Source organism: Mizuhopecten yessoensis, unplaced genomic scaffold (genome assembly GCF_002113885.1).
Source record: "Mizuhopecten yessoensis strain PY_sf001 unplaced genomic scaffold, ASM211388v2 scaffold6307, whole genome shotgun sequence".
Classification (NCBI taxonomy): domain Eukaryota; kingdom Metazoa; phylum Mollusca; class Bivalvia; order Pectinida; family Pectinidae; genus Mizuhopecten; species Mizuhopecten yessoensis.
In genome coordinates, this window is record NW_018406484.1 from 313,294 (window position 1) to 333,674 (window position 20,381).

The 20,381-nt window shown below is 34.1% G+C and overlaps 2 protein-coding genes across 2 annotated transcripts; both read left to right on the forward strand.

Annotated features, from left to right (window-relative positions):
* The first annotated feature begins 4,856 nt into the window (after positions 1 to 4,856).
* LOC110451937 lies at positions 4,857 to 10,455 on the forward strand. The gene is made up of 5 exons (XM_021500168.1): positions 4,857 to 5,144; positions 7,560 to 7,650; positions 8,344 to 8,463; positions 8,676 to 8,833; positions 9,722 to 10,455. The coding sequence occupies exons 1-5, from the start codon at positions 4,863 to 4,865 to the stop codon at positions 9,779 to 9,781; spliced, it is 711 nt and encodes a 236-aa protein (XP_021355843.1). The 5' UTR covers positions 4,857 to 4,862; the 3' UTR covers positions 9,782 to 10,455.
* Positions 10,456 to 17,680: 7,225 nt separating this feature from the next.
* On the forward strand, positions 17,681 to 20,217 carry LOC110451926. Its single transcript, XM_021500159.1, has 5 exons — positions 17,681 to 18,060; positions 18,278 to 18,368; positions 18,784 to 18,909; positions 19,628 to 19,782; positions 20,141 to 20,217. The coding sequence occupies exons 1-5, from the start codon at positions 17,758 to 17,760 to the stop codon at positions 20,195 to 20,197; spliced, it is 732 nt and encodes a 243-aa protein (XP_021355834.1). The 5' UTR covers positions 17,681 to 17,757; the 3' UTR covers positions 20,198 to 20,217.
* The last annotated feature ends 164 nt before the right edge of the window (positions 20,218 to 20,381 follow it).

Below are 20,381 nucleotides of genomic sequence, written 5' to 3' on the forward strand. Positions count from 1 at the left end.
ATGTCGTTGAGAGGTGAGACTTGGTCTAGATAAATTATAACGACAGGCCAAGATCAGCACACGATAGACGAAATAACTTAACATGATACAAACACCATCAAGATAGGAGCCAGGGCAGTTCCTCGTTCTACTATCAATAACAGTTACCTTTACATCACGTAAGTCATGTGATCATATGTTATCAAAGGAACCAATATGTGTTAGTGTTTAATTAACTAAAGCCGAAATAGAGCACAGTTGGGACCAATCTGGTTCAAGTATATTGAGAAATCTTTTGATAACCAGTTGTGTTCACATATTTCCTTTTTTGTGATTGTCTTGGTGATCTGTTATAAAAATAAAAATGAATCAATACAAAACGATCCTAAGGTATTTGAATGCCGCTAAATGTATCAAAGTTACTCACAAAGTATAGTACTTCCGATTGCCATCTCTGATCATGCCCAATACTGATGATGTGGAGTAAGCGCCGGATTTCTCCTACATGTTATTGTAGAGGCTTCATGATGTCTTTCATTTTGTTTCCGCGTCCCCTTAGTGGGTATTCTGTACTTTTAATTTAAGATTTGTTTCTTTGTGTGTTGGAAACGTATAAGAGATATATTTTGTACTTATACGAAAAATCCACATTCATCGAATTTAAACTTTGTTTTTTTTTACAATAAATTTAACACTAGTTGATCATGGGGAATAAATTAAACTGTTTTGTTATAAATTAATATAAACATTTTAGAGATTATTGATCTGAAATTAATCAGTATTCCTCTGATTTTTTAAGTTCATAAAGAAGAGCGAAACAGCTGTATGATGCAATATTATTACTTTTTGGCATACTGTAACATGACAAAATGTTAAAGGCGCAATCACCTTTATGAGTTACGTTCATCTTGGCTTTAACTACAATTACAAATTGTATGGTAATTAACCCTTTCTCATGTAATCATACACTTAAAACGTTTAACAGTTATCAAAAATAGTACGTGTTGTTGAGTTTTTACGCAACAATACAAAAACAAATCTGAAAAACGTCTGGTGAAATTCTCCTTAGTGTTTCGACTTAGTCTGCGTTACAAACCAAGAGCAAGTTAAGACAGACAGAGAAACAAGGAAATTGTAATAACAGGTGACTTGGAAGTCAGTATAATATACTTATGACAATATATAATCTTATTGTAATAGCAGCAGACATACAGCACTCCTCCCTGACGTTGTATTACTGTATGATATATACTTACAGTATGTTTCAAAGGGAGTTAACTCAGGGCTGCAATCCTAAAACTCTTTATTGTCCGGAACAATAAAATGTACGTAAACAACAGTGAATTAAAGTTGTTATAATCATTGAATAAATATTGAAAAACAACATATATTGGAACAAACAACATTTGCATATTAAGACGTAAATGTGGATTCAATGCATTATGATAAATATACATAGAAAATTAAAATATGACACATTTAAATATGGAATAATTTAATAAAGATAAAATATCACGAAATGTTTGAAAATATATAATATCGAGGAATACTTATCTTATCTTCTAAACTTTTTTTTTTTTTTTTTTTTTTTTTTTTGATATTTGTATAACCACATAGCACCGTTATAATTAAGTGTCATCTGTGGTCGTCGATTTCAAATAAAGTGTTATCTGTGGGCGTCGATTTCTAATTAAGTGTTACCTGTGGTCGTCGATGTCTGTTTAAGTGTTATCTGTTGGTCGTCGATGTCTTATTAAGTGTTATCTTTGGTCGTCGATGTTTAATTAAGTGTTATCTGTTGGTCGTCGATGTCTGATTAAGTGTTATCGGTGGTCGTTGATATCTAATTAAGTATTATCTGTGGTCGTCGCCGTCTAAGTAAGTGTTATCTGTGGGCGTCGATTTCTAATTAAGTGTTATATGTTGTCGTCGATGTCTAATGAAGTGTTATCTGTGGGCGTCGATTTCTAATTAAGTGTTATCTGTGGTCGTCGATGTCTGATTAAGTGTTATCTGTGGTCGTTGATATCTAATTAAGTGTTATCTGTGGTCGTCGATGTCTAATTAAGTGTCATCTGTGGTCGTCGATGTCTAATTAAGTGTTATATGTTGTCGTCGATGTCTAATTTAGAGTTATCTGTGGTCGTCGATGTCTAATTTAGAGTTATCTGTGGTCGTCGATGACTAATTAAGTGTTATCTGTGGTCGTCGATGTCTAATTAAGTGTTATCTGTGGTCGTCGATTTCTAATTAAGTGTTATCTGTGGTCGTCAATGTCTAATTAAGTGTTATCTGTTGGTCGTCGATGTCTAATTAAGTATTATCTGTGGTCGTCGATGTCTAATGAAGTGTTATCTGTGGTCGTCAATGTCTAATTAAGTGTTATCTGTGGTCGTCGAAGTCTAATTAAGTGTTATCTGTGGTCGTCGATGTCTAATGAAGTGTTATCTGTGGTCGTCAATGTCTAATTAAGTGTTATCTGTTGGTCGTCGATGTCTAATTAAGTATTATCTGTGGTCGTCGATGTCTAATGAAGTGTTATCTGTGGTCGTCAATGTCTAATTAAGTGTTATCTGTGGTCGTCGAAGTCTAATTAAGTGTTATCTGTGGTCGTCGACGTCTAATTAAGGGTTATCTGTGGTCGTCGATGTCTAATTAAGTGTTATCTGTGGTCGTCGAAGTCTAATTAAGTGTTATCTGTGGTCGTCGACGTCTAATTAAGTGTTATTTGTGGTCGTCGATGTCTAATTAAGTGTTATCTGTGGGCGTCGATGTTTAATTAAGTGTTATCTGTGGTCGTCGATGTCTAATGAAGTGTTATCTGTGGTCAAGAATGTCTAATTAAGTGTTATCTGTGGTCGTTGATGTCTAATTAAGACTGACGAGACACCTACAGCTTCAGTTTCTATCAGCGTATGGAAAGTAGTGTCTACGGTATAATCAAAGTTCCCTGGCCTCGTATAATCAAAGTTCCCTGGCCTCGTATGATCAAAGTTCCTCTGTCTAGTTGAATCAAATTTCCATGGTCTCGTATAATCATAGTACTTTGTTCTCGTATAATCAAACCGTCATGGGTTATTGCAGTTCAAGTTCAATGGCCTTTTGATACTTAGTTGACTTAAAACTTGCTGGTACGTATGATCACGCCTGACTGAAAACGGTATCCAACTTGGAACCTAGAATTATAAATTTAGTTATCTGGACAGATATGGAATGTTAATAACAAAACATATACATGTTAATGGAATGAATGAAATTATAAATCAATAAGTTTAACGTGGATTTGTAGCATGCAACATATTGAAAGGACGTGCAACTTGTGTTCACTGATAATTATGTAACAATATTCATGTCGAAATATATAGTGTAAAAATGCGCACGAGGTTATATAACAAGTAATAATTAAAACATGAAACAATGGTTATGGATATATATAATATGTTACTGTGTGGCTGATGACTAAACCTGATCAGATTAATTTGTATTAAAAAAGTGATTCCGAAACAAACAGCTTTGGAACATAAATTTCTCGGCCTAATGAGAACGTTAAAAATGCTAGTAAGGGGAGGCAAATCTGATATTGTATAAGGATATTCTATCACACAGGTGGTATGCCAGAATCTATTTCCCATAAACGTTTCCCTGTTAGATTTGTATATTATCACACTAATCAGGGCTTTTAGTGTGAACAATTTTCTCATCGCCATTACATGTTTTATCCACGATTTTATCCATGTGCTTGCGATGATACAATTGTTCGAATGACACTGTAAATACAGTAGTGTGGATAAACCGCTTACCATATATACTACCTAACATATTCTCTATTAAAATAAAAGTCAGCTAAATTCCATCACTTTCTTTTGACTTCTAGGCCTGTCCCAGTGATAAGTGAATGTTATAATGATTAAGTTAATAATGTAATCATGTAAATAGGTAATACAATACCAAGTATACTTACTCAGATAACGGCATCATAACGTAGAATAATTCTGTAAATAGGTAATACAATACCAAGTATACGTACTCAGATAACGGCATCATAACGTAGAATAGTTCTGTAAATAGGTAATACAATACCAAGTATACGTACTCAGATAACGGCATCATAACGTAGAATAATTCTATAAATAGGGAGTAAGGAAACCTCTATCTAACGTGTACCTTGGCGACGACGACAGCCAAACAATGTAAAGATTATACTGTGCCGTATGGCCACTTCATCCATTAAGGTGTATCTAAAGTGTGTTCCGAAATATATCGGTACACCACAGAGAACATTAAAAGATGTCCATACATTTGTTAACCCTTTATAACGTTACAAATGTTCAACTTTTCTCTACAACAGATACAGTGTAGCATATCCTTAAACTGCAATTTTATGTCAGCAGTGCCAGAACAATTCCAGCTACACGGTTTCGGCAAAAGTGGTAGTCCATCAGCAGAGTCAACCAGCAGTGCCCACCATCTTTTTGCGTAAAACATAAACATGGAATAATCAGATTATAATTCATTATTTCACCAGTTTAGCATGGGGTCTCTTACTTTAAGATATGTAATGAAGGTAATATCATCATTACATATGTTTTACTTCTCTACCTGACGCCAAGAAAAGACGAAAGTGCTGGTCACCAGAAATGCTGTCAACGGAATACATGAAAGTCGAAGGGTTTTTTATGAATATTGTATATTTTACTCCAAGAAAAAAAATGATTAAAGTTTATCGGTACACTTTTATCAATGAACTATCATTCTATATTTTATATCTCGAAGTGTTTAATCTGATTGTCAGCAAAATACCCTACAACCTCTCATACTGTACCTACGTATTAAATTTAACGATAACTCAGTGATAGGCTAAACAATTCAGATAGCGTACAAACATGGACGCTTTCATCAAATGTTTGCTGTTCCTGTCGATGCTTTCAATAACATCAGCACTACTGCAAAATGATATTGGTGTGCATTGTACATTTCCGCCATCATGGCAAAGCAAGGTTTTCTTTGAATCTGGTGAGGTGCTCATGTCGATACCAGAAGTGATGAACGGTACTGGGACGTATTACTACGACTATCCCAGTCAACAGATGAGATTTGACCTCAAACTCCAGGCATCACTAGGCAACGTGCGGCTCTCAAATACCTATATCTGGCATTTCAATGAGGTAAGGAATAAAAACATATGTGAACCACTCAAACGAGTATTGTTTAGTTATGAATACATGAAATAGTCGAAAATGATACTTTCTTAACACACGATCAGTTGTGTGCATGTAAGCAAGAGCTACTTTGCCTCTATACAACAATGGTTTGGCCAAGTCTAAACTCTTTCAATTTCCTCATACCTTTGACGCAGACTTTGATATATTACAAGCAAGTGAGACATGTACTTTAATGGTGTAGCTCCAATAACAACAATAGATTTTTAGCTTCTCGAGTATTTCCTTTGATAATTTCACATAAGACATCATGTTTAACATAGAATTATGTTTTCTCTCGATTGCATCAAAGGTCTATGTTTTAAGTGTCTTTCTAATACAATGTATAAAGGCTATGGGAAACACCGAATATGCCAACTTGTGTGAATGACTGATGGCTAATATACAAGCACGTGATCATAAAATATAACTCGCTGAAATTTAGAGCCGTGGTATAAAAAAAATCAGACTATACGATATAATTGATGATTCTTGTGTTATAATCACTNCATTCTGTAAATAGGTAATACAATACCAAATACGTACTCAGATAACGGCATCATAACGTAGAATAGTTCTGTAAATGGTAATACAATACCAAGTATACGTACTCAGATAACGGCATCATAACGTAGAATAATTCTGTAAATAGGTAATACAATACAAAGTATACGTACTCAGATAACGGCATCATAAGGTAGAATAATTCTATAAATAGGTAATACAATACCAAGTATACGTACTCAGATAACGGCATCATAACGTAAAATAATTCTGAGTAAGGAAACCTCTATCGAACGGGTACCTTGGCGACGACGACAGCCAAACAATGTAAAGATTATACTGTGCCGTATGGCCACTTCATCGATTAAGGTGTGTTCCGAAATATATCGGTACACCACAGAGAACATTAAAAGATGCCCATACATTTGTTAACCCTTTATAACGTTACAAGTGTTCAACTTTTCTCTACAACAGATAGCATATTCTTACACTGCAATTTTATGTCAACAGTGCCAGAACAATTCCAGCTACACGGTTTCGGCAAAAGTGGTAGTCCACCAGCAGAGTCAACCAGTAGAGTCCACCATCTTTTTGCGTAAAACAGAAACGTGGAATAATCAGATTATAATACATCATATAGAAGACGAATGATATCGTTTATTTCACCAGTTTAGCATGGGGTCTCTTACTTTAAGATATGTAATGAAGGCAATATCATCATTACATATGTTTTACTTCTTTACCTGACGCCAAGAAAAGACAAGAGTGCTGGTCACCAGAATTGCTGTCAACGGAATACAGGAAAGTCGAAGGTTTTTTTATGTATATTGTATACATTAATCCAAGAAAATTTGATTAAAGTTTATCGGTACACTTTTATCAATGAACTATCATTTTATATTTTATATCTCGAAGTGTTTAATCTGATTGTCAGCAAATACCCTACAACCTCTCATACTGTACTTACGTATTAAATTTAACGATAACTCAGTGATAGGCTAAACAATTCAGATAGCGTACAAACATGGACGCTTTCATCAAATCATTGCTGTTCCTGTCGATGCTTTCAATAACAACAGCACTACTGCAAAATGAGATTGGTGTGCATTGTACATTTCCGCCATCATGGCAAAGCAAGGTTTTCTTTGAATCTGGTGAGGTGCTCATGTCGATACCAGAAGTGATGAACGGTACTGGGACGTATTACTACGACTATCCCAGTCAACAGATGAGATTTGACCTCAAACTCCAGGCATCACTAGGTAACGTGCGGCTCTAAAATACCTATATCTGGCATTTCAATGAGGTAAGGAATAAAAACATATGTGAACCACTCAAACGAGTATTGTTTAGTTATGAATACATGAAATAGTCGAAAATGATACTTTCTTAACACACGATCAGTTGTGTGCATGTAAGCAAGAGCTACTTTGCCTCTATACAACAATGGTTTGGCCAAGTCTAAACTCTTTTAATGTCCTCAAACCTTTCACGCAGACTTTGAGATATTACAAGCAAGTGAGACATGTACTTTAATGGTGTAGCTCCAATAACAACAATAGATTTTTAGCTTCTCGAGTATTTCCTTTGATAATTTCACATAAGACATCATGTTTAACATAGAATTATGTTTTCTCTCGATTGCATCAAAGGTCTATGTTTTAAGTGTCTTTCTAATACAATGTATAAAGGCTATGGGAAACACCGAATATGCCAACTTGTGTGAATGACTGATGGCTAATATACAAGCACGTGATCATAAAATATAACTCGCTGAAATTTAGAGCCGTGGTATAAAAAAAATCAGACTATACGATATAATTGATGATTCTTGTGTTATAATCACTAAATAACATATTCTGTATATATGTATTACAGAGTACAGTATACACCATTGATTACGACAACCACACCTGTACCAAGGAAAAGGATAGCGACTACATATGGAACCCATGGAATGGTGTGCCATGTGCGTGTATTATTATGGGGTTTTATATATTAGTTTATCTATATGGTCAATGTACTATTAACATTTTCCACGCTGGATCAGTAAAGTAAATAATGCGGTACTTGTTTAGCTGAATAACAGATGTACATGCCAACTTATATTACATGGTACATAATTACAATCTACGCATATCGAAATAGATAACAGTGTACATTTATGACCTATTTCATGAAAATATCAATACCAAGAGTTCAGATACGATTTGTATCTATAAAGAACATTAAATATATGTGGTCGGGTTGGTTCATTTGATTTTTAATAAAGATTTATTATTATGTTTCTCTTGAACAATTTATTTTGATTAGGAAACTATCAGCTTCATTTGTATACCATGCAAACATTTATGTTATATTTCAAAAAGAAGAAAATGTAAAATTTTGTATCACAATGTCTTCCTTCAAAAAAAGGTGCTACGCTTGCTAAAGAAAATTTGTATATTGAGCAAGACATTTTAACAGGTATCTAAATGTGTAATTTGTGAAATTGTTGTTCATAAACAAGATAATATAAGTAATTGTAAACACTTCTATTCACGCTGTTGATCACGTGTGGATTTGTTTCCTGATATAAAACTCGAGCTGCCAAACCCATGAGAACAACTCTCTGGGTGAGGAACATGCGATAGTGTTTAACATGATAATGGTACGTTAACAGTGGACGCCCACTCGGACTGGCATGGTGGTGTAGGGGACTTTCAGCAGATCACAGAACACTTCACATTGATCAGGAAGGAACTGTACGCTGACGTCATCCTAACACTAGACGTTAACGTAGGTACGTTTTGACATTAAGAACAGTTTCTATAATATTTATATGATCTGTGTGGCTACTTATCATTGTCCTTTGTTATACTTACAGGATCTGGCTGTCAATAGAGTATTGCATCTTTATAATACTTGCATGATCTGTCAGCAAACATCATAGTATCTATAATGTTAGCAGGCACTGACTTCTAACATATCATTGTATCCTTATAATATATTCAGGAAATGTCTGTCCACCTATTCGTTATAACATCCAAGACGAAGACACCGATCGCGCGAGTGGACTGATAGTCAACTACGAATTCGTGGACCCACAAGATCTTTCAGACCGCAGTGTTTTCATCCTGCCTTCGTTTTGTGCGAATGCCAAATCGTCACAGGTAAGCTGGATCATACATATAACGTCACAGGTAACCTGAATCATACAGAAAACGCCACAGGTAAGCTAGATCATACAGGTAACGCCAAAGGTAAACTGGATTGTACAAATAACGCCAGGGGTAAGCTTGCTCATACAGGTAATCTTACAGATAAGCTTGATAATAAGATAACACAATCGGTAAGCATGATCGTACAGGTACAGGTAAGCTGGATCATACAGAGATAACGTCACAGAAAAGCTGGGCCATACAGAGAAATTACGTCACGGGTAAGCTGGGTCATACAGAGATATAACGTCACAGGTAAGCTGGGTCATACAGAGATATAACGTCACAGGTAAGCTGGGTCATACAGAGATATAACGTCACAGATATGCTTGATCATACAGAGAAATTACGTCACATGTAAGCTGGGTCATACAGAGATATAACGTCACAGGTAAGCTGGGTCATACAGAGATATAACGTCACAGGTAAGCTGGGTCATATATATCCTCATACAATTTTTCATTGTATAGCAAGAATATTTATACCTGCATGCGTCATAGTTATTCTCAAAAAGTTGAAATACCTCTTATCTTGATGTTTCTGCAATTACACAAACGTAAAAATGTATTAATCGTACTATTGTAACCTTTCCTTCCTCAGGAGTTACATTATCGGGATTATTGCTTTAGTGTTTCATCCATTCCTGTTTCTTTTTCATCGACATTTGATTAAGAAGTTGTCTGCGTGTTGTAGTTGTATTGTTATATTTGGTAGAAAGAGAGAATATTTACATCTGTATCATATACAAATATAAAAATACCAATGAACTTTGGGCATACAATAATAGTGTGTTTCTGTCTTGCCCATTTATGATGTTTGTATGTTTTATTCGTTTCATAGCACAACCCAATGGGAAGAAGAGCATTGTCTCCGCGGTTCCATCGGCTCTTCATGGGATAGAAATGAAGCCATGAGACTTTGTTTAGAAAAGAAGAAATTAGAAATGGTTACGAGCATGTATAAGAGTAGTTATAATACATTACGTTTGTAATCCAAAGTGTGTTGAATTACAAGTAATGAAGAGGGTATTCTTAATATATATGATAAAAACTTTCTGAGATTATGAACTTGCGAAGGTGCTCATGTCAAAGTATCGGCTAATCTAAAACCAATAATGTAGTTAATGCACCTATTATGTCTACAATATCATAACAGATGATTTACGTAAACGGGATGGTTCATTATAAGATAATTTTGTAATATTGTTTTTCAAGTGCTCGTTTTGCTAGTCTGTGTGGTGTGATAAACATCCTAGAACGTCGTAGACTGTTAACCACCCACGAAAGTAAACGTATTCAAACAGTTATATTCCATACTGTGACGGTGTGATATCAACAGTTATTTATATAGAACTAGTTGTTAGCTGAAGGCTGAGTATCAAAATCTATGAAGGATTTAACCAATACTTCTGTTTGTGTATTTTTTTATAATGGTGGCGGTCAAAATAGTTTGTTCAACTCTAGCTTGTTCAACTCTAGCATGTTCAACTCTAGCTTGCAACTAAATCCTGAAATACCTGTATAGCGCTTTGTGTACTAGTGTGTTGATTCAAACGGACGTATGATGATATAAATAAAGGCTTTATAACACCAATTGAATACAATGGTATTTTTGTTTTATTTTGTTATTTGTCATTGATTTGTTTATTTGCGATTACGACACAAGAAGAATTAATCGAATATTTCTTGTGTTGTACCTTGTCAATACAAAAATCACTTCGAGAATCCCTATTTATAAAACTTACTTAGGGATTCCCATTTTAGTGAAAGAGAAGTCATATTACCGCTATAACAATGAGATTAATAGCGGATGCGCTATTTACAATTTATGCAATGTTAAACCCACATGGACAGGATTACACTACATACACGGGTTCTATATACACATCCATTGTCATTAATGTATTTTCAATCGGCCTCGAAATTACTTTCACTGACTAGCTTTCCTTGTTAAAATAGTACGTCGTGCTCTCGCCATGAGGCAATACAACCTGACGAGAAAACGTTAACGAACCTGTCTCTGACTAGCGTGATCGAGAAAAAATCTGCATCTGTACATACAATATTATTTCTGTCGTGTACTGCGCGTACAAAATAGTTATTCAATGACACTTATCATATACATGACATCAAGTGAAATGATATAAGACCTTATTTATAAGCATATGGTGATAAAACTATAACAGTTGACTAATGCATTATGTAAACTAGAGTATATGATCAGTAAATGTTTAACTTTAATTATTCACAGAAGAAAATAGATACATGTAGAAAACGCAGCTTTATAAGAACATCATACTTTCATATTAGTGTTTATACCACACAATGATCTTTATTTTTTATAGCAGAATAATGTGTAAACACGAGTATATGTATAAATATCATCGTGTGGTATAAAACTAACATGAGGACAAAAACGGAAATTACTGTTCTGATTATCTGAATCAGGCTTGACCTCGTTGACAAGGATTTTTATCTACAAATTTTAATTCAAACAAAATGTCGTTGAGAGGTGAGACATGGCCTAGATAAATCATAACGACAGGCCAAGGTCAGCACACGTATAGACGAGATACATCTACAATTAAATTATAACGACAGGCCAAGGTCAGCACACGTATAGACGAGATACATCTACAATTAAATTATAACGACAGGCCAAGGTCAGCACACGTATAGACGAGATACATCTACAATTAAATTATAACGACAGGCCAAGGTCAGCACAGGTATAGACGAGATACATCTACAATTAAATTATAACGACAGGCCAAGGTCAGCACACGTATAGACGAGATACATCTACAATAAAGATATGAGTCAGAGCAGTACCTCGTTCTACTATCAATAACAGTTATCTTTATATCACGTAAGTCATATGATCATATGTTATCAAAGGAACCCATGTATATTAGTGTATATCTAACAAAAATACAAAGCACAGTTAGAAACAATCTGGTTCAAGTATATTTAGAAATATTTTTTATAACCAGTTGTATTCACATATTTTCTTATTTGTGATTGTCTTGATGACTAATTATAAAAATGAAAATAAATCAATACAAAACGATACTTAGGTGTCTGTATGCCGCTAAATGTATTAAAGTTAATCACATAATTTTATACTTCGGATTGTCTCCTCTGATACAAGAAATGATGCCCAATACTTATGATGTGGAGTGGGCGCCAGATTTCTCCTCCATGTTATTTTAGAGGCTTCATGATGTCTTTCATTTAGTTTTGGTGTCACCTCAGTTTTATTTAAGATTTGTTTCCTTGTGTGTTGGCAATATTTTCTTATACGAAAATTCACATCATTCAAATTTCAACTTTCACAATAAATGCAACACTAGTTAATCACAGGAAATAAATTAAACATTTTGTGGTAGATGATAATATATACACTTTGAAAATGATTGATTTGAAAATAACCAGTAGTCCTCTAGTTAGTAAATTCATAAATTAAGGGGTTTTACCTACATACCCCTGTTTTTTCAACTTTTGGTCCATAGAATCATCGATGAGTGCAGGAAGGACGAGCAGCTGTATGATGCAGTGTGACTAATTTGTGGCATACTGTATTATAACAAAATTTTACACGTGCAATCACCTATGTGTATGACGTTTATCTTGGCTTAAACTACAATCACAAAATGTATGGTAAATGACCTGTTCTAATGTAATCATACAGTAAAGAGTAAAAATCGTTTAACGGTTATAAAAAATAGTACGTGTTGCTTAGGTTTAATGGAACAATGCAAAATAAACAACAACAACAACAACAACAACAACAACAACAACAACAACAAAAACAATCGTCTAGTTAGATTCTTCTTAAGTATTTCAACTTAGTCTGCATTATAAAGAACCAGTGAAGACAGACGTTTTTGCGAGTGAAGTAACACGGATATCGAAAAAGTGACGTGGAAGTCGGTATAATATACTTATCAACAGGGAATAACCTTACTCTAATAGCAGCAGACATACAGCATCCCTTCCTTGACAGTAAATTTGTATTACTGTATATACCTACTGTATGATGTAAAGGGAGTCAACTCAGGGCTCCAATCCTGAAACTCTATATATTGGCAAGGACAATAAAATGTGTAAAAAAAACCAGGAAATAAAAGTGGTTTTAATCATTCAATAAATACTGAAACACAAACATATATTGGAACAACCAACGTTTAAATATGGTAACGTAAATGTGGATTAAATTATAATATGTATGCAGTACATACAAATTGAAAAACAATACACAATTAAATATGGAATAATTAAATACAGTAAAATGATCACGAAATAATTGAATATATCTTATATGGTAGAATACTATTTCATTTGCATTGGACAACACATGATTATTGTAATTTGTATTGCCACGTACCACCAGTGCAATTACTTTTTTCTCTGTGTTCATCGATATATTAACAAAACATACACAGTATCAGTGCCTATTAACCTATATAAAGAAGAGTCTACAGTATAAACAAAGTTATTTGGCCTCGTATAATCAAAGTACTTTGGCCTCGTATAATCAAATTACTTTGGCCTCGTATAATCAAAGTTCCTCTGTCTAGTTGAATCAAAGTTCCCTGGCCTCGTATTATCAAAGTACTTTAATCAATGATCATTTCATCAAATTTTATTGACAAGATGTCATAGTCAATTGGATAGAATAACAGGCAAAGCCTATATGAATTATCTCCGTCAAATGGCCAAAGTGGAATAAACAATGAGACATAATATTTTAGACATGTTGCAAATGAAAAAATTAACACAAAATAATTCATATTAGCACAAGGCTTAGGGGAAGTAACTCATGAAGGAAACATCTCACATACCTCATACAAACTTACACACACATACAAGTACATGTACAAATACGTTTATTTCAGCATATATATACACTATCCTAGACAGATTTGGCAGGCTTAGACCAAAAGTCCATGTGCATATATTGCACAGGTCACTGCTACCAACAACTGTTACAATTAAAAACTATAAATTCATTTAATACATATAGGGTGTAAATATTTACAATGTCATGATAAGTACACGCAATAGACAGTAGTCATGCTCAACTAGAATCCCCTGGATGTAATACAGAATATATAGTATATTTTTGTTTAACATCATGGTTTTAAGTCATATAAAACTTAAAACGCCGGGATTTTTCCAATAGAAATAGGCACATCATCAAGTATTCGTCTATTTGTAAGCCAATCACAATCAGGACAGCCCTGGAGAAGAATTTTCATATCAATGTGATTGTGGTTTCCATAACTATTAAGAGAAGTGAACAAATTAGTTCTTTGATTATTAAAAATAGGGCATTCCAAAAAGTAATGAGATACTGTTTCATGTTCAGCAGAGCAGGTACAAGCTGGACTATTAGTAAGATGGTCATGGTGTAAATCATAATTTAAATTACTGCAAGAGTTTCGAAGTTGACATAGAATAATACTTGCTCTTTTGTTACCTTCTGTTTTGAAAATTGAAACAGATTCACTATCAGAAATAATATCTTTATTCAAATATTTTTGTAATGCTGCAGGAGAGGGAGAATTAAGAAGATCAGAATTTGCGGTGTTAATTGTGCGGCACATTTGAGGGAAAAAACTGTCGAAATAGTTATTAGTTCTACATAACGGTGGGTTGAAAAGCTGAGTTTGTCTGAGAGGGTAGGGGTTATCATTTTGATTATTAATAAAGGGATTTAAAACATTTTGTAAGTATTGAAGTGTCTGCCAATGCATAATTTTGTACATCAGTTCATTGTATAGTTTGTCATGTGATACCCCAGAACGAAGACCTGTTATTATCCTAGCTGCTTCTAATTGTACAGATTCAAGAACAACTTTTGCCTGTTGTGTACAATTATCCCAAATAATATTTGCATATTCCAAAATTGGCTTAATAAATCCCACATATATTTTACTTAATGATTTTCTATTGACTGTAGTTTTGACATGGCGAAGAATATTAAGTCTATTGTAAGCTTTTTTGAATACATTATGTATGTGCTGTTTCAATGTTGCATCATCTTAAAGTGTAAGTCCTAAGTGTTGATGTGATGATGTGTCTATGATTTGGCTATTTTGGAAAAATAATGGGATGTGATGGGTGTCTTGTTTTCTAGAAAATATTAGTGATTTTGTTTTACTGGGATTGAACTTAATGTCCCATGTTGTTGCCCATTCACCTATGTTAATAAGATCAGTGTTGAGAGATTGTGCGGCCTGTGCTGGGTTATTATCTATAATAACATACAGAGAAGTGTCATCAGCAAAACGTTTAAACAATCATCCTTGAGTTATTGCAATTCAAGTTCCCTTGTTGTTACGTAAGATCACACCTGAATCAAAACGGTATCGAACTTGGAATCTATAATTATATATTGGGTTCTCTGAACAGATATTGAATGTTAATAACAAAATATGTACACGTTAACGGAATGAATGAAATTATATATCAATAATTTACAACGTGGATATGTAGCATGCAGCATATTTAAAGGACATGCAACTTTTCTACGAAGACAGTATGTATGGGGATACAATGTATGTACAGAGTAATGTAATGTTAAATTGTTCACTCACGACGACATTCAACATGCAACGCATTATCAGTGTAGCATCATTAAGGGGGACATGAGTTATGTGACATAAATGATCAAATTAATTCATATTTAAGAAGTGATTCAAAATCCCATGACATTCAACTGTTGGAGCTTTGGAATATAACTTTCTCGACCTAGTGATAACACTAAAAGCGCTAGTAAGGGGAGGTTACTCTGATATAGTAGAAGGGTTTTATGTCACACAGGAAATATGTCAGAATCTATTCCCCAGTTTCCATGATAGTTTTATAAATAATCCCTATGTGTTTCATCACCAGCAATTTTCTCATCACCAGCTCGCGGATTTTATACACGTATTAGGAATGAGAAAATTGTTCGAACGACAAACCCTGAAAATACTGTGTGATAAACCATTTATTCTCTTTTTTGAAAAAGTCAATTAAATCACGTATCTTTCATCTGACTTCAAGGCCTAATGACCACGAATTCACGATCGGTGACAAACGTAAACAAGTTTTCCTGGGAAGAATATCATTGACCTTAAAATTGTGTAGTGAGTGTTTTTTTTCAAAAAAACAATATGCATGTCAATGACTTCTCAATACGTATGTTAAGGCTAAACTAGTGTTGTTATTCTCACAATATTTCTTCAAAATGTTATAATGATTTGTTGACAGACTATTTTCTCAATCAATTCCGAACTCTTTTTGAACTTCTTCTCGAGTATTCTCATACCGTTTACCCGTAGTAAGCAGTTTATCATGCTGCTGATAAGTGGTACAATATGTATAAAGTAGTATACAGATGAAAAAACGTTTCACATCGACTTTCAGAAAAATTAAAAACATTATGTAGTGTGTATTTGATGCAACTTTTATAATGATTATTTGATGAGTTTTTTTAAATCTTCTATTTAAAGAACTTGGCCTCTCCATGGAAAACCTCTTGGTTCGATGTGTCAATATTCCAGTCTTGTTATCAGAATGTATAGTGAGTGATATATATCAGTTGCAGCAATATTTTTACTAAAACCAATGAAAAGAGCAGATGTGATAAAATGACCTCGTAGTAATTGGCAATTAAATTAACTTTTGTCTCGTAGCTTATGCGATTAATAAGAGAGCAAAATCCCCCCTTCAAAGCCATTAAATCCAACTAGATATTCTCTTTTGAAATAAATCTGTTGCACCCATTGAAATATGTGGGATCTTTATATTTCTTTCTATTTCTACATGTAATTTCCTTTTATTGCCTAGCACCATACTTGGCAACACCTCACTTTTCGTTTTAGTGTTGAGCGTTCGCCAAGTTGAGGAGGCAATGGGTTCTGACCCCATGCAAGGTCATTACAAAGTCCTTTAAAATAATAGTTGCTATTCCCTGCTTAACGTTCAGCATTTAGGGTAATGGCAACAACTTGTTCACCCGTCGTCAATTTAATGTGACCGGGCGTATAAAGTCGCCATTAGATCCGTGCAAGGAGGCAATTACACCAACATACCCTGTCTCCGGCACACATATACACAGCCACGCATACACAACACTCATGGAAGCATGTCCTTAAATAACCTTATCTGTTAATAGAACATTAAACAAAATAAAATAAAACCAAACTAAAATTTGAAAATAATGGAACACCGATTCTAAAATCGTTTTCGAGTCGTGGTTAATTTCTTTTCAGGTTTTCCCATACTGATAACCCGTAAGAAAGAATATACAAATGTTAGATGATAAATAGGAGTATGAAATGATAGATAAGCAATTGATATTACATAGTTCAACTTTTATTTCTGGAAATAAAAACATTATTAAAGCTGAGGGTAATCAACATGTACATATAAGTGTTAGGTGAATGTAGCAGTATAATTAAGCAAAATATAACATCATGTTTATAGGGACTAGTATAAGTAAACTGTATGTACAAGTATTGCAATATATTGATGTGAGGGTGTTATTTACCAGATGTGTATGAGGATGAATTATACACTGTGTATACTATCATTTTGTGGTACATCAGTACATGTGATGATAGCGGTTTAGTTACTATTAACGAAATGATAATAAAGGGAGATGTATTTGTATTTGATATCAGACTGTAAACGTGACCTAAGTCAGGTTAACTCCTGTATTAGTGATAAACGTAGATATATGTACAACACTGTATTACTACAGATTTATGTCTGTCTTGTTCATTGTGTAATCTGTTATTATCTACTTCGTGCTTTCGACATATATGTGTGTTCGTTACAACTGTGAATTGTATTTAAGTTACTTAATATTTCACAGACTCGAACATGTATTTTACCTTAATGAAAAGAATGGAAGTACTTAATTTCATTCTACTCTTTTCATGTGCTATCATATCGTTACATGTTACTTTAGCAAAAACAAAACAGTTGCAGTGTAACTTTCCAGCCCAATGGCAAAGCAATGTTTTCTTTGACTTCGAAATGATGCTGGTGGCCACACAACATATCAACGCATCAGGAAGGTTTTATTATGATTACACCAACCAACAGACGAGATTTGACTTTGCTGGAATAGAGCATGCTGGCAATACTTCTGTAGACTTCACTCTCATGTGGAAGTTTAACGAGGTAAGTACAATGATTTGTCATCTTTAAGCCTATGCTTACAAATTTGGATACTGTCAGATTACTTTTTCCCCTATAGGACATGTATCAAGCATTCCAGATATTGTAAGAATGTGTTCATTTTAACATTAAGTATAGAAATATGTGTAAATCATAACATTAGAATATAATACCTATTAATCAAACTACATACATAACGTATATCTCTTCGGTATAACAGCCAGCGTTTTACACCGTGGACAACCTCGATAAAAGCTGTGAACGAGAGGATGGTGTCAGTACCTTCTGGAACCAGTGGGAAGGAATACCAGGTAAGTAAAGAGTGTCACTTCTGGAGAATTTAATTACAATACCGGGTATGCAGAGGAGTGACTTTTTGAATCAGTGGGAAGATATACAGGAGAAACAGGGAGGGTGTCTAATGGGTTCACTCGAAAGATATTTATACCGCGTAAATAGGGAGAGTGACTTCTTAAATCAGTTGGAATGAATCAGCGGGAAAATAATTTCAGATTCTACAACCTAATATATAAATAAATGATACACCGCTGTCAAGCAATTGTAACGATCTTTGTTAGATAAGGCTTATTATTGAAATGTTGTAAGTAATAACGAATCTTTGTATGAACTGATGTCTAATAAATACTTTTGTACTTTACCCATAAACACTTGTGTATTGAGAATCACTATGAATGATTGAATGAACGAAAAACCTTGGTATTTTAGCTGATGCCTCACCAGAATATTTCGGACGCTTAGGTGGTTTTAACGAAATTGTTGGACAGTACAAATGGGCGGAAAAGAATGCAGGGCCGATGGGAAATGTGGCAATAACTATGGATGTAAAAGTTGGTGGGTAATAGTGAAAGTCTCTAAATGTCATTACTGTTCCGTTTTTGAGAGAAATATGTTATGCTGTGCAATATTTTTAAGGTTAAAACAAATGCATGTATAAAAACGAAGGATATTGTGTGACAGGAAAACAAGAGATCTCATCACTGAAAATATGTTAATGACAAACCTGGTTCACGAATGTTTATGCATAATCTACACGTTTAAAATGTTTGAAATACTAGTCTAACTTTAATAATCTGTAGTTGCCTAAAATGGTAAATTTGTAACATTTGAAATAAATGTATAATCATTCTTTCCCTTTCGTTGTATTCTACATATGGTTCGGAACACATAGGACATGGAGTTTAATTTTTTTCTGATTCTTTTGACGATCAGCACCACTGACGAGTCCTTATTGGGCGAAAAAGCAATATTGTGTATTATTTTTATTTCTTTTTCTTTTCAAATAGGTTCTTCCGTTTCTTTCTGTTTCTAGTGATATAAAAGCCAAATTTGCCTGATCAATTTGTACCGGTTAAAGGTTTTTGATGATTTGGATCACTTAGAAATGAAATATTATTTGTTCATTCCGTTGACCACTGATGAGTCCGTCATGGATGAAATGGCCATATGGTACAATCGAATGTTTACTTTGTTTCACTTTCTACACACAGGATTTTCATATAGATATGTTTCCTTTCTCCGTATAATATTGATTATGTGTTAATTGTTGTAGGTGACGTCTGTTCTCCAGTCCGTTTGACAATGCGAGAATTAAGTAAGATTTCGTATGGAGCCTTTGCTTATAACTACGAATTCTTAGATATCAGTGACATAAAGAGCCCGAATGTGTTCACGCCTCCCCCGAACTGTCACAACACCACATCATTGGTCAGTAAAGTGTTTAGCTATATATTTAACTTCATTTCAATGCGTCTGATCTATTTCACGTCTAGTATCTATATCACGTTCCCTACTCTACTCCCTGACCCTGCTACCATGATAACATGATATAAGTTGTTAACAGCATAAACCGATTATGTTTCTGTTCTCCGCTGGTGGCATAAGAAGAAGATATTAAAATGTTACTGTAGGCTTATATGTGTACCTACACCAATATACACTTCATGTAGAAAATAACATTGTTTCAAATATATGTTACAATATTATTCTAATCAAATTAAACACGAGCTCCTGTCATTTAGATATTCAAAGTTATTAAGTAACAAATGTTTCTTTTATGTTTCAGAGACATATCAACAGAATGGTTACCATTCCCAGATATTTTGGTTTGTTTATGGGATAATTAAATCTTCAATAGCTGGCAATAATCGTTTTCTTGATTTGTCTGCTCCCCCTCTCCACATAAATAAAAACAACTTCTATAGAAAACAGAGATAATCAATGTTTATTCAGCCATAGTGATCACATACATAATATCAAATGGCTGTGAATACATCATTTCTTGATATTACAGTCATTTTGTATAA